The following is a 15,267-nucleotide window of genomic DNA, read 5'->3' on the forward strand; positions in this document are numbered from 1 at the left end:
GGAAACTCTCGGGCCCGAAGGCCTGGTACACAGCACAGCAAGTACACAACGTCTACACGCAGCTCAAAATATGGCACTAGGTCACCCGCTCGCCCCACTGGACTGTCCACCGCAGAGCCCACGGACTGAGGCAGCTCTCAGCCCCAGTTCCAGTAGGGACTCAGGCCAGCACTGAGTACACTCAGTGCCCCTCTGGTCAGAGAAGGAGCCTGTGTCTGGACACTAACTGGAGGTCCCCTGGGAGGCCAGAGAGCACCCCAGGGGCCTCACTTGACTCTCTCTCCACCCAGGTGTCACCCAGCCTCCATCTGTCTGGCCCTGGGGTCAGAGGACCCAGGGGACCCCCATGCTGCCACCTCAACAAAGGTCCTTCGGGGGTCCTGCCCAGATCCCAGCCCCTTGCTCCCTCTGGGGCTATCTTTGAGTCACCTGCCCGTGTGCTACTCCACGACTTGGACCTCAAAAGAGCAGGATTCTGTGTGCCCACAACGGGCCGCCACCCAGCAAGGGCTTGGGGTGTGCAGCATGGATGGGATGAGGCCACGTGCCCGGGGCCAGCTGCAACCCAGCACCACTCCCCGCTGCAGGCCCAGAGCACAGCCCTGCCCAGTGCAGGCGGACGGCCCCCTAGTGCAGACGACCTGGAGGGATCGTGCTGGCAGCCGGGTCACTACAATCTTCAGGCCACCGAGGGCTCCCACCTCCAGCCCTCCCTGAGCCCCCAGACCAGGGTCAAGGTGGGATCCGGCGTGAGGGTACAGGTCCCTCTCTCTGCCCTCCCGGGCGGGAGGCACCACTTCATCCGGCCGAGTTCTGTGCCTGCGTGGGCCCGGCCCATGCCAGTACAGCCCACGCCTACACGGCCCACGCCTACCTCTGGCTGACAGCTTCTTGGTGTTGATGATCTTTGCTGCGTACTCATGACCAGTGCAGAGCTTGACACAGCGCCGGACCACAGAGAAAGCCCCCCTGCAGAGAAAACGGGGGACACAGGCAGGAGAGATGATTAATCTCCCTGTGAGCACCCTGCACCCAAACCACAAAGCCCTGCCTGGGCAGACGTCCATTTGAGGAAGAGACACCAAATGGGTCTGCCCTCTTTCCTTGGCGCCAACCTGACAGGGACCCTTTCCCTGGCCTGGGGGACACCCCGGTGTCCTTCAGGGTCAGCTGCGCTGAGGGCCTGCCTGGGGCCTCCTAGCATGCGCCCTCAGGCCCTTGGCACCAGACCGGGGGGCCCAGTGAGTCCTCCCCAGAGCAACCAACTGGCCCCACTCCAGGCAGTACAGCCGGCACGGGACTCATCAAAGGTTTCAGAGAGAGGGAGAAGCATCGTGTCACTGAGCCGCACGGCCGGAGGACAGGGCCCCTCCCTGGTCCTCCACCTCCACCAGGCCTGTTACACAGAGCAGGAGGGGGCCCAGCGTCACGGCCGAGAGCCAGAAACCTGAGAGAGCCGGTTACCACTGCGATGCCATCTTGAGAGGCCTGAGGACCAGCCACAGACACTGCCCCTGAGAGGAGGCGGGTCTGCCAGAGAGCAGACAGCCGGCCTGAGTCCCGTTAGAAGGTCCAGTTTTTAAGAATGCTAGACCAGGCCCATGAGCCGGGGCCAAGGAGCCGGAACAGGAAACGACCCGGGCGGTGTCTCAGGCCAGGTGGGTGGCCACTGGGGATGGGCGGGCGCACCCCTCCGCTGTCCTCCCCACAAGGCCCGTCAGGCATGGGACCCCCAGGCCTATGCAGCCAGATAAATCCACAGCCACCAAGCCCCTGGTTCTGGGTGATGCCAAGGCAGTGTCTTTTTTTTTTTTTTTTTTAATTTTTTTTTTCAACATTTATTTATTTTTGGGACAGAGAAAGACAGAGCATGAACAGGGGAGGGGCAGAGAGAGAGGGAGACACAGAATTGGAAACAGGCTCCAGGCTCTGAGCCATCAGCCCAGAGCCTGACGCGGGGCTCGAACTCACCGACCGCGAGATCGTGACCTGGCTGAAGTCGGACGCTTAACCGACTGCGCCACCCAGGCGCCCCCAAGGCAGTGTCTTAACGAGAGAACGCTCTTGCTACACAACAGTCCCCGCATCTATGGCTTCCTTCCGGCAGCTGCAGTTACCCACGGTGGGCCAGAGGCAAATACTCCTCCCAACACATGGTCAGGTCAGCAGCTGCCTCATGCTGTGTCACAGGCCTGTGACAGTCACCTCCGTCACCGCCTCACCGGGCTTTTCACCCCATTGGGCCGGCGCGGAAAGGGCGCGTGTGGTGTCCACACGGCTTTCTCACAACGTGTTGTCACACCAGCCTCCCTTCACCATCCTTGCTGTGTCCCTCCCCGAAGCTGACTCAGAAGTACAGCAAAATCACAGACGTGCGCTCAGGACAGACACTGTGTCCACAGGGCTCAGAACTACACACGATTTCAGGCGTCCTCTGGGAGTCTCGCAACCTACCCCCGCTGACGAGGGAGGACTTCTGTGACGCTTCTTAAGACAAAACTTCCTTAGAACGTACTACTGGTTTCCTCGGAAAAAACTAAATAGTAGGACACGAACCCTAACCGAACGTTTTCTTCACCACCCAGACTGTCATAAGCAATGGTGGCACTTAGGGCCACGTGTCTGCTTTTTCAATGTCCGCCCAAGAACCGGGCAGTGGCTGCCCTGGGGGGCAGGCAGGTTGGGGGACACGCACTATTCACCCCACACTCTCTGCCCCTGTGATTTTCCTCGCTACATAAGAAAAAATATAAGGAAAGGATGATTATTTTGACCCACAAAGGAGAATAACCGCCAACTTCCTGCCGCCCTAGCTTCGAATTCTACTCTGGGCTTCCTGGCCACACCGCATCACCCTCTCTGAGCCTCAGTTTCCCCATCCACGGAAGGAGTGAGAAAAACTCCCGGGGCTGCCTGAGGGGTGAGAGAGGCATTGTGTGGCCACCTGCCTGAGACTGCCCTGGGCTGGTGCTCACCAGCCTCGCCCCCTGCTGGCGCCTGCACCAGCCTCCTGCTCGGAGCGATAGCATGGCGTCTGTGGACCCGGGCTGCCATCGGCTTGCCCGGACAGGGGCTATGCATGCCTCTGTGGACAGTCAGAATTTCCTGTGCCAGAATGGGACCTCACAGCGCAGGCCTACCCCCAGCCGGAAGTTGCCAACAGCCAGATGGCACGTTTATGGCAAGCCTGTGGCAGGGCGGGCGCCCGGGGAGGCCCCCAAGGACAGAGAAGGGCTCATCCTGGGAGCAGGGCCGGACCCATCAGGCCCTTCCCCCAACTGCTGCCCAGACAGGGTAAGCACAGGAATGAACAACAGGGAACCAGCAATCCTCCCGGCATTCGGCAGAGTGTGCATGAACAAAAGGACACAGAGCCAGCGCCCAGGGCTCTGGACAGTCAGCTATGCAGACCTGCCCGAGACTGCCCTCCACCCCACGTCCTGGGGGCCTGCGTCCCTCCCATGCCAGACGGTGCTTTTCCTTCCCAGAAGCTCTACACCTGGGACAGTGAGGGCCTGTTGTGAGGCCGAGGGCAGGTGGGCAGTGGACAGACGCCGGACATGGAGGAAATGAAGAGGGCAGCAGACATAGTGCTTGCAGCAGGCACTCAATAATCGAGCTCACGGGGAGCTCATTAGACACAGGCCTTTTCATCCTGATGTCCTGCCTGCCAGGTGTGAGGAGGGCACCTCCTGAAGCCCCTCTGCAGGGGTCCTGTTGCCCAGACTAGAGGAAAGTTCTAGAAAGAGCTGCCCCCATCCCTCTCTGCCATTGGTCATCTGCACCCCAATGCCCATCAAAACCCATTGCAGGATGAGTGGCTGAGCCTGGGGCTTTGGCCCCAAAGGTAGATGCTGTGGAAATTGGCGGGAGAGGTGGCGGCAGTCCCCAGGCACGGAGGGAGAAGCTGGCAAAAGCAGGGCACGCCCAGGGGGCCGGTGTGGCCGCAGGTGACCACCGCTCCTCGGGCTTCTGGTTATTGTGGACCTCCAACCTCTCCACCTCACGCTAAGCATTGGCCCCTTCACCCTCAGCTGTCCCTGCAGAACCGCCTGAAACCGCTCCTCCCACATGAGCCACCTTCCCTCCCTGCCCCTCTGCCTCCCCTGTCCCCAGCGGCTCTGCCAGTGGGTCCCAGGTGTTGAGCTGTCGCCAGGAGTCCCCCAGAACCACCAGTACGGAGAAGCATGTAGCATGTGCCATTTGGGCCACCTGCTGTAGGCCCCAACATCCAGCTGAGGCCCGCAGCCTCCTCCCTGGGGACTCCTAGCAACATCCCACCAGAAGAGATGGCGCTGACAAAGGTAGGGTTCGTGTGCGCTGAGCTCTCAGGATGGCCCCGCGGTAACCCGGATTTTTCGTGAGCCTTGGAACCAGCAAGGACGCTAAGCACGTTTCCTTTTCTAATTAGCCTCGCGTGATTTTCAAAAGCCCCATAACAGGGCTTGCTGCCCTGGGCCTCATGATCTGAACGCTTTATTCCACTCACTTTAAAAAGTGAGTTCAACAGCAGCCGCCAGGCCTGTTATGCGGCAACCTGGAGGTTCAGAGCCAGTCCCCCACCAGGCCCTCCTCACAGGCCCTACCCTCCTGGCTTCTCCCCACAAGCGGCACTGGCAGCAGCAGCCTGCCACGGGGGTCCCGGGGCCACTGGACGGGCAGCACGGGGCGGACCTCACCTGGATGCGGTGCAGGACCCGCGGCCCCAGGACCGCCAGGTCTGTGCCTCTTCGGGATTAAAAGGCACGTCCCGTCCTGTGCTGTACTGGGTGCGGTGGGAGGTCTGCCGGCCCCCTCACGGTTTGATCAGGGGCCCCACGGCCTCAGCCCCTCAGAAGACGCCCCCCATCCCTCCCCAGATGCCCCCGGCCCGGTCTCTCCCTGTCGTTCTGGGGGCCGCCCCTTCCGCTCCATCCGCACAGCCAAGCGCATTCGGCCCCGGGGCAGACCGCGGGGGGCACAACAGCAGGGTGGGGTGCAAAGCTCGCGTGTGGCCGCGCGGTCTCCACCGCCGGTCTCCCTACTGTCCCCACCACACGCCCGCCCCAAATGCCACCGTGAAACCTCCCGCCGACGCCGCACCTGCAGGGAGGAACTTGCCCCTCCCAGCCCTGCCCGCCTGGCACACCAGCTCAGCTCGCACCCCGCCCCTGCCAGCCCCGCCCGCCTCCCCCCTGCCCCCTTCACCCCTAGGGTCCTTGCATCCCTGCCCCCTCCGGCCTCGCCCGGTCAACCTCGCCCCGTCCCTCCGCCCCGGCCCCGCCCCTGGAGGTCCTGCCCCCTTCCGTCCCGCCCCTGCATCCCCTGCCCCCTCCGACCCCGCCCCTCCACGCCAGCCCCGCCCGCTAGCCCTGCACACCAGCTTAGCTTGCATCCCGCCCCTTGCCGGCCCCGCCCGTGTCGTCCCCTCCACCTCTCCCGCCCCTGCATCCCCTGCCCCCTCCAACCCTGCCCCATCAACCTCGCCCCGCCCCTCCGCCTAGGCCCCGCCCGCCACGACCCTGACGGTCCTGCCCCCTTCCGTCCCGCCCCTTTCGTCCCCTCCGGCCCCGCCCCATCAGCCTCGCCCCGTCCCTCCCGCCTCTGCATCTCCGCCCCCAGATCCCGCCCCGTCAACCTCGCCCCGCCCCTCCGCCCTGGCCCCGCCCACCAGCCCTGCACACCAGCTTAGCTCGCACCCCGCCCCTGCCAGCCCCGCCCGCGTCGTCCCCTCCACCCCTCCAGCCCCTGCATCCCCGCCCCCTCTGGCCCTGCCCCATCAACCTGGCCCCGCCCCTCCCGCCCCTGCATCTCCGCCCCCGGGCCCCGCCCCGTCTACCTCGCCCCGCCCCCGCCAGCTTCGCACACCAATTCAGCTCGCACCCCGCCCCTGACGGCCCCGCCCCTGACGGCCCCGCCCCTGCCAACCCTCCCTCCCCTGTCAACCTCGTCCCCACCCCTATCGGCTCCATCCGCCCCGCCCCTCACCTCTGCCGGGATCACCCACCCCTTCTGTGGACCCCCCCCCCCGCCCACTTTCTGGGCGGACACTGCGGGGCCGCGGCAGCCCCTCTCTGCTCCCCGCTTCCCGGGCCACTCCCTGTCCTCGTCCGGTCCCGCACGAGGCTCATTTGCGGGGCTCAGTGGTGGACAGGTGTCCCCGGGGCCTTCCCGGCAGCGAGTTTAGCCACGACCCATGTCCCCGTCCTTGGAGGGGCCGCCGCACCCCGGGAGAGTCTCACAGTTTAGAGCCGAGAAAAGCCAATAGCGGCGGAAGCACTTGGCTGGTCCTGCAGCTTCGGTTGCCATCGCACGTTAATAAATGGGTGTTCTGGAACCTTCCTGAGGCTGTCCCAGTCCATCCTGCGCGGCCCGGCCTGCCCCAGGCAGGCTCTGCTCGGGGGCGTCGGGGCCACAGCTGGGCCCACCGACACAAGTCGGGGAGGCCTTCACCCCTTCATTCCCGTTCACCTCCATGATCAGCAGCTATTTAATTCGTGTGTTCTCTCAACGCTCTGTCCCACCTTTGAGTGACATGAGCTCTTGGGGATGAAGGAACAGAGGTCCCCTGATATTTTCAGTCTCCACTGAAGCAGTTGGGTGGCAAACAGTAGCTTCTACATGAAACAGACGACTGGGATTGTGGTTTTTATGTATTTTCCTGCCAATAATAATAATGAAATATGATCCATGCTCATGGGAAAAATGGAGGCAACAAGATGTTAGAGACCAAGCAAACCGCCTCAACTTAGAGGCCAGGAGGGTATGTAAGCCTCCCTGCCTGCCCGCCTCCCCGCCAGCCTCCCCTCCGGCCTCCCTGGCCCTGGGGTTGGAGCAGTGAGGAGATGGTGCTGGCCCCCGACAGGACTTGGGCAAGCGTGTGTCCTGCTGGCCTGGGGTCCTGCTGCGGGAGTGATGTCCAGGGCCGGGCCCATGAAGGCTGCCCACCCCCCAGCGTCAGGCTGGCTCTCAGGGCCCTGGGGACTGCGTTCCTCTCCTGTCCAGGGAGGAAACAGGGAAGCAGGCCTGAATAAGCCTGGCTGCAGACCAGTGTGGACAGCATCTCACTCTATTTATGAACACCCATGCCCCCGCGGCCTCTACGGCACCCACACCAGCCACGTGTGTGAGCGCCTGGGTGGTGTACCGCCTTCCGTGTTGACCTTCACTGCACACACCATCCCCACTCTCTGACCTAGATCATGACTCCTCTGAGCAGAGAACAGTCCTTCCATGGAGACAGCGCCTCCTCGACTGGCAGGCATCTGGGACGTTTCTAATGTCCTTCCTCATAAATGGGCTGCTGTGGACACCTTGGTTATCCGCGGAGAGTTTCTTTCCAAAGGCACAACAGCTGGGTGAGTCACAACCCACAACGACACAAGTTCTCGCCATGGTCCCAGTGTCCAACCCTGGCGTTTCCCAGGCCCTCGGAATCCCAGCTGCTCCCAGCCCCGAACTCTGAGCCCAGGTAAGATGCTAAAGCTATGCCTCGTCCCTACCGTGCTAGTGTCCTGGAGCCGCCTTAAAAAAGCACCACAGGTTGGTGGCTTAAACAACAGAAATGTATTGTCTCCAAAGGCCAGAAGTCCAAGATCAAGGTGCTGGTTCCTCCTGAGGCCTCTCCCCAGCTACCGGGAGTTTGCTGGGGACCCGGTGCTCCCTGGTTTGTAGAAGCATCACCCTGATCTCTGCCTTCATGGTCACGTGACATTCTCCCTCTGTCCAAATTTCCCTTTTTAGAAGACACAGTCATATTAGATGAGGGGTCGTCCTACACCAGGGTGCCTTCATCTTAACTAATCACATCTGCAACCACCCTATTTCCAAACAAGGGCATTTTCTGAGATACTGAGGTTAGCATTCCAACATACAAATCCTGAGGACACACAATTAATCCAACACACACACATGCTGGCCCTTGACTCTACCTTATGGAGTCTGCCACTGGGTGCACCGGGCAAACGTTTCCCAAATTATGTCCCTCAAATATTAGCTCCACAGGATGTTAACACATGGTAGGTACTAGGGGGGCTCTGTGGGCAAATAGGTTTGGGAACCAGTATGTTAAACAGTGTTTTCCTTCCTCCCTCCCTCCTTTCTTTCTTTTTTATTGCAGGACTTCTCAGGGCCTTAGTATGGTCATAATCTGTACTGTGAATTTCCAACTCAGGAGTATGAGACGCAGCCTTTCCCTGACTTATTTCACCACAGAATCTTTATTCAAAAAGTCTCATGAAGGCCAGGACTGGGGGCAGAGGAACTTCTAGTCTAAGGCCTCCATACTGACCCCTTTCTGAAACCCTGTGTGGCCCACTGAAGTCCAGCAACAGACGTCTTCTGAACGAGTCCATCCACAAAGAAAGAAATGGCAGGGACATGGCAGAAATGCCCCCCGCCAGCCAGCCGACGCCCCCAGCCCACCTGCGGACACATACCCAAACACGCTTCACTTGGGAGTCTTGTGGGCACATCTCCAAGTCAGAACCCTGCAGGGCCCCCTGACCACGTGTGCTGCACGCCCTGACAAGATCTAGCTGTAAGTAAGCACAATGGTAACTAGTCAGCGGAACTTTCTACAGTCACATCAAGTTCGCACAGTTCTACACAGATGATGAGAGCCTGGCCTTGGCACGTGTCCATACTGCTTGATTTAAGTCCCATGGCTCACACGGCCACCCTCAGCACTGCCCAGACCCACCACCCCTCCCCACCACAGCTGGGACCCCTTGGGTCCCAGTCGTACAGGCTGCAGACATCCTTGAGGAGTTTCCTGAAGGGCTCAGGCAGCAAAGCTGACAGGAACAAGAGGGTGAGCACCAGCCCAGGGATGCAAGGAGGTCTGAAGTGGGAGGAACACCCTGGGATTATTTAATGGGGCAGAATTACTCTGGGAAGATGAACAAGTTCTGGAGACGGACGGTGGTGGTTATGCGATGCTGTGAATGGACTTAGTGCCGCTGAGCTGTACATTTAAATGGTTACATGGTACACTTTATATATATTTTACTACAGTGAAAAAAACAAGGGGAGAACACTAAGCCACGCCCATGCTAAACCACAAAGGCAGGAGTAGCCATGTTAATTTCATGCAGAGCAGGTTTGAGCAGGACAGTTACCAGGATAAAGAGGAGCATCACACAATGATAAGAGGGTCACTTCTCTAAGAACGCATAACAAGCCTTAATGTGTATACGCCCAAAGAGAGTGAGCCAAACCACGTGAGACAAACACTGAATGAACTGCAGGGAGAAGTCGATGAATCCACGATTATGGCTGGAGACTTCAACACCCTCTATCAGAAGTAGACAGACCCAGGAGCACCTGGGTGGTTCAGTCCGTTGAGCATCTGACTTTGGCTCAGATCATGAACCCATAGCTCATGGGTTCAAGCCCCATGTCAGGCTCTATGCTGACAGTTCAGGGTCTGGAGACTGCTTCAGATTCTGTGTCTCCCTCTCTCTCTGCCCCTCTCCCCACTCAGGCTCTGTCTGTCCCTCTCAAATAAATAAATAAGCATTAAAAAAAAATAGGTAGTAGACAGACCCAGCAGGCAGAAAACCAGGAAGGCCATAGCTGAACTCATCGGCACCATCACTAGACTGGATCTAAGAAGGCTCTATAGACGACTTCACACAGCAACAGCAGAACACACATGCTTCTCAAGCCCCCGTGAACATTCATCAAGACAGACCACATTCTAGGCCACCAAACACACCTTAACAAATTGATAAGAACAGAATCATACTAAGAATGCTCTAAGATCACAGTGGAATTTAACTAGAAACACAGAAAGATAGCTGGAAAACTCGACAAACACATGGAGATTAAACAACACTTCCAAAACTAACAAGGGTCAAAGCAGAAATATCAATAAAAAATATTAAATATTTTTACTAAATGAAAAATGAAAGAAAACTTAACAAAATTTGTGGAACACAGTAAAAGCAGTGCTTAATGGAAATTAATGTCATTGAATGCATATATTAGAAAAGACTACTTAAAATAAATAATCTAAGCTTCCACCTTAGGAAACTAGAAAAAGAAGACCAAGTTAAATCCAAAGTAAATAGAAGATATAATAAAAGAGCAGAAATCAATGACATTGAAAACAGGAAATAGAGAAAATCAATGAAACTAAAACCTGATTCTTTGAAAAGATCAAATCGAAAAGCCTTTAGCCAGGATAAGAAAAGAGAGAGAGAGTACACATTACTAATATCAGGAATGAAAAAGGAGCCACCACTACTGACCCCACAGAAATTAAAAGGATAGTAAAGGAATACTAGGCCCACAAACTTGGTAACATAGATGAAATGGACCAATTCCTTGAAGGACATAGTCTGTCAAAACTCACACAAGAAGAAACAATCTCAATAGGCTTGTATATGTCACAGAAATTGAATCAATAATTAATAACCTTTCCAAACAGAAGGCACCAAGCTCAGGTGGGTTCACTGGTGAATTCTACCAAACACTTACGCAAGAAGTTATACCAATTCTTTACAATCTAGGAGGGGGGGGAGGGGAGGGAAAGAAAAGAAAGAAAAGAAAAGAAAAGAAAAGAAAAGAAAAGAAAAGAAAAGAAAAGAAAAGAAAAAGAAGCAGAGGGAATATTTCTTAACTCATTCTGTGAAGCCATCATTACCCAAACCAAAAACATTACAAGAAAAGAGAACTACAGACCAATAACTCTCATGAATACAGATGCAAAAATCCTCAACAAAATATTAGCAAATAGAATCCAACAATGTATGAACAGAATTAAACACCATGGCCAAGAAGCATTTATCCCAAGTATGAACAGTTGACTGGCTCAGTATTTGAAAACCAACTAACATAATCCACCACATCAACTGATTTAAAAGGAAAAAATCACATGATCATATCAATAGATGCAGAAAAAGCACTTGACAAAATACATCCCCATTCACAATAAAAACTCAGCAAACTAGGAACAGAGGGGAACTATCTCAGCTTGATAAACACTGTATTAGTTCAAAATGTCACACAGTCTGGGTGGCTTGAACAACAGGAATTTATTTTCTCACAGTTCTGGAGGCTGGAGGTCCAAGATCAAGGTCCAGCAGGGTTCGGTTTCTTACGTGAGCTCTGTTCTCTTGACTTGCAAGTGGCTACCATCTCACTGTGTGCTGACATGGCCTCTCTTCAGTAGGTGCACATGGAGAGAGAGCAAGTGAACTCTCTGGTGTCTCTTCTTATAAAGACACTAATTCTATTAGATTAGGGACACACTCTTATGACCTCAAGTAACTTTAATTGCCTCCGAAAGATTGAAATACAGTCACATTGGAGGTTAGGGCTTCAACTTATGAATTTGGAGGAGCAGGGCACAGTTTAGTCCATAGAAAGCACCTACAAAAAACCTACAAATAACCTCAGACTTTTGGAGAGAAAGTAGATACTTTTCCTGTAAGATCAGGTACAAGGCAAAGATGTCCCTTTTTATCACTCCTTTTTAACATCATACTGGGAATCCTAGCTAGTACAATAAGACGAGAAATGGAAATAAAATGTGTACAAACTGAGAAGAAAGAAATAAAACGGTCTTTTTTTTTTTTTTTTTTTTTTTTTTTTTTTTGCAGATGATATGATTGTCTATGGAAGAAGGCCCCCCACATGGACAAGAAAAACCGTCCTGGAATTAACAATTATAGAAAAGTTGCAGGAAACAAGATTAATGTACAAAAGTTAATTGTTTCCCTACATACCAGCAATGAGCAAGTAGAATTTGAGATTTAAAACACCATACCATTTACATTACTACCAAAAAATATACTTGGGTATAAATGTAACAAAATATGTATAAGATCTATAGGAGAAAAATCAAAACTTTCATGAATGAAATCAAACCAAATGACAGGGATAACCAATGTCCATGGATAGGAAGACTCAATACCATCAGGATGTCAGTTCTTCCCAACTTGACCTACAGATTCAATGTAATTCTTATCAAAATCCCAAAAAGAATCAAACCTGATACTAAAGTTTATAGGGAGGCAAAAGACCCAGAGTGGCCAACACAAGATCAGAGGAGAACAAAGTCCAAGGCTGACACTACCTGACTTCAAGACTCGCTACGAGGTTGCAGGAATCAAGAGAGTGTGTTTTGGTGAAAGAATACATAATGCATCAACGGAATGGAATAGAGAGCCCAGAAATAGCGCACACAAATACAGCTGATTCTTGACAAAGGAGGAAAGGCAAGTCAATGGAGAAAAGACCGTCTTTTCTTTTTTTTTTTTAATTTTTTTAACGTTTATTTATTTTAGAGACAGAGCATGAAGGGGGGGAGGGTCAGAGAGAGGGAGACACAGAATCCGAAACAGGCTCCAGGCTCTGAGCTGTCAGCACAGAGCCCGACGCGGGGCTCGAACTCACGGACCGCGAGATCATGACCTGAGCTGAAGTAGGACGTTCAGTCGACTGAGCCACCCAGGCGCCCCAAGACCATCTTTTCAACAAAAGGTTCTTCTATAGTCTGAATGTTTGTGTTGCCCAAATTCACATGTTGAAATCTTAACTCCCAAGGTGATGGTACTAGGAGGAGGGGCCTTTGGGGGAGTGATTCGGTTATGAGGGTAGAGCCCACATGAGTGGGACCAGTGTCTTAGAAAAGAGACCCCAGAGAGACCTCTCCACACCTTCCACAGGTGAGAACACGGGGAGGGCACCTGTGTAGGAAGAAGGCTCTCAGCAGACACTAAATTTGCAAGCACCATGACCTCGGACTTCCAGCCCCTAGGACTGTAAGGAATAACTTTTCATAAGCCCCCAGGTCACAGCAGCTTGAACAGACTAAGGACTGGAACACACACACACATATGAATCTAGAATAGACTTTACACTTTTCACAAATATTAACTCAAAATGGATCATAGACCTAGATGTAAAAGGCAAAATGACAAAAGTCCTAGAATATATCATAGGAGAAAATCTAGGTGACCTTGGGCTTGTCAATGACTTTCTCAGATTCATCACCAAAAGCATTTCCAAGAAAGAAACAACCAACCAAACAGGGTTGGTTAGGATCAGAGCCTCCTGCCCTATGGAAGTGAGGGAGATATCAGATGGGCCAGAGACGAGAGGAGGAAACACATCGGGTGCAGACTTCTATTCCAAATACACAAGGGATTCTCTTCTTTCTTTTTACTGTTTGTTTATTTTTGAGAGAAACAGAGAAAGAAAGAAATTGAGAGGTGGAGAGGCAGAGAGAGGGAGACAGAATCTGAAGCAGGCTCCAGGCTCCACGCTGTCAGCACAGAGCCCAAACCCATGAACCGTGAGCTCACGACCTGAGCCGAAGTCAGCCGCTTAACCAACTGAGCCCCCCAGGTGCCCCCCAGGGAATTTTTTTAAGTTTCTTTCTTCCTTCCTTCCTTTCCTTCCCTTCTTTCCCTTCCTTCCTTTTCTTCCTTCCTCCCTTCCTTCCTTCCTTCCCTTCCTTCCTTCCCTTCTTTCTTTTCCTTTCCTTCCTTCCTCCCTTCCTTCCTTCCTTCCTTCCTTCCTTCCTTCCTTCCTTTCGTAATCTCTACATCCAACATAGGGCTTGAACTCACAACCCCAAGATCAAGAGCCGCGTGCTTTTTTGACTGAGCCAGCTGGCTGCCGCGAAAAATATGCAAAGAATTCTTAACATGCAACAATAAGCAAACAAACAATCCAATTGAAAAATAGGCCAAAGGCAGGAGCAGACACCTTGTCAAAGAAGACAGAAGACAGAAGTCAGCATGTGGACAGATGCCCCACAAACATGTGTCGTCAGGGAAACGCAAATTAAAACGACAAGATTGCACTTCATGTGGATCAGATAGCCCAAGATCCAGGACCCCAACGATGACACCCAATGCTGGATGCCAACCAGCAGGAACCTCGCACGCTGCTGGCAGGCACACAGCCTGGTGCTGGCACCTGGGGGACAGTTTGATGGTTCCTCACAAACTAAACACACTCTTCCCATGGGACCCAGCCCTTGAGCTGCTTGGTATTTTCCCAAAGGACTGAATGCTACGTCCACACAAAGACCTGCCTGTAGATGTTTAAAGCAGCCTTATTCACAGTTAGCAGAACGTGCAAGCAACCAGGACGGCCTTCAGCAGGTGGACACGATGCACTGTGGTCCCTCCAGACAGGAACGCTATCCAGCACCGACAAGAAATGAGCTTATGAGCCATGGAGACCTGGAGGAACCTGAAATGCGTATCAGGGAGTGAAAGAAGGCTCCACGTGCGAGCCTCCATACCGTGTGATTCACCAAGAAGGCATTCCGGAAAAGGCAAAGTTATACAAACGGTAAAATAATCAGTGGTCACCCGGGACTCGGGGGGCTCGGGGAGAGCAGAGGGCCTGACGTGCAGTCACGACGCTGTGGAACTGTACTGTGACCCCACTCCTGCGCCATCCTATACACCTGCACAGAAGCAAACGCCCCAGAAGCCGCAGACGGTAGTAGTGACGTAGCAATACTGGTCACCACCTGTAACAAGGAACGTGACCTGGGGCCACAGAGGAGGTGGGGTAAGGGGCCCACCTCCCATCCACGTTTCCTGTAAACCTAAAACTGCTCTAAAAAGTACAGTCCTGAGGCGCCTGGACCGCTCGGTCAGTTAAGTGTCCGACTTTGGCTCAGGTCATGATCTCGGGGTTCGTGGGTTCGAGCCCTGTGTCAGGCTCCGTGCTGACAGCTCAGAGCCTGGAGCCTGCTTTGGATTCTGTGTCTCCCTCTCTCTCTCTGCCCTTCCCCTGCTCACACTGTGTCTCTCTGTGTGTCTCTCTGTCTCTCTCTCAAAACTAAATAAACATTAAAAAAATATTTTAAAAAGTACAGTCCACTGATTTTTTAAGGAGAAAGAGAAAACAAACTATCTTTATGACACGGGGTCAGGGAGGGATTCTCCAACCACATGCAGAAAAGCTTATGCCACTGACCAATTAGCCTCATGTCGGAGCCTCAAAACCCCAGCCTGGCCAGGGACCCCCACAACACGAGGAGGCAGGGTGCTATGCAGGTGTCACAGACTCCCTGGTGCAGGCAGCACCCTGGGCCCCCCCACATGTGCACTGCCCTCCACAGTTCTGGGCTCCCAGGACCCTGCACTGGGTGGGGCTGGCTGGGGATGCGGAATGCATTGTTTAGGTCACGGCACCGAGAGGCAGGGGCCAGCGCAGACCCCTACCCGTCCTGCACACCCACCTCTCAGGTGCCCTTTGCAGGCTCAAGAAGGATGGGGGAGGAGGTGGGCTTGGATGTGCTGGGGGATGGAGCCA

At 54.2% G+C, this 15,267-nt stretch overlaps 1 protein-coding gene across 1 annotated transcript in view; it reads right to left on the reverse strand.

Annotated features, from left to right (window-relative positions):
* Positions 1-15,267, reverse strand: part of CAMK2B (calcium/calmodulin dependent protein kinase II beta) — an 82,010-nt gene that overhangs the window by 51,599 nt on the left and 15,144 nt on the right. The window contains exon 2 of the mRNA XM_047097017.1: positions 875-969. Coding sequence (XP_046952973.1) covers positions 875-969 — 95 coding nt within the window. The remainder of the gene's footprint in view (positions 1-874; positions 970-15,267) is intronic.

This window comes from Lynx rufus, unplaced genomic scaffold, assembly GCF_022079265.1.
Source record: "Lynx rufus isolate CCGP_SWC_20201006 ecotype Redwood Valley unplaced genomic scaffold, mLynRuf1.p SCAF_4, whole genome shotgun sequence".
NCBI lineage: Eukaryota > Metazoa > Chordata > Mammalia > Carnivora > Felidae > Lynx > Lynx rufus.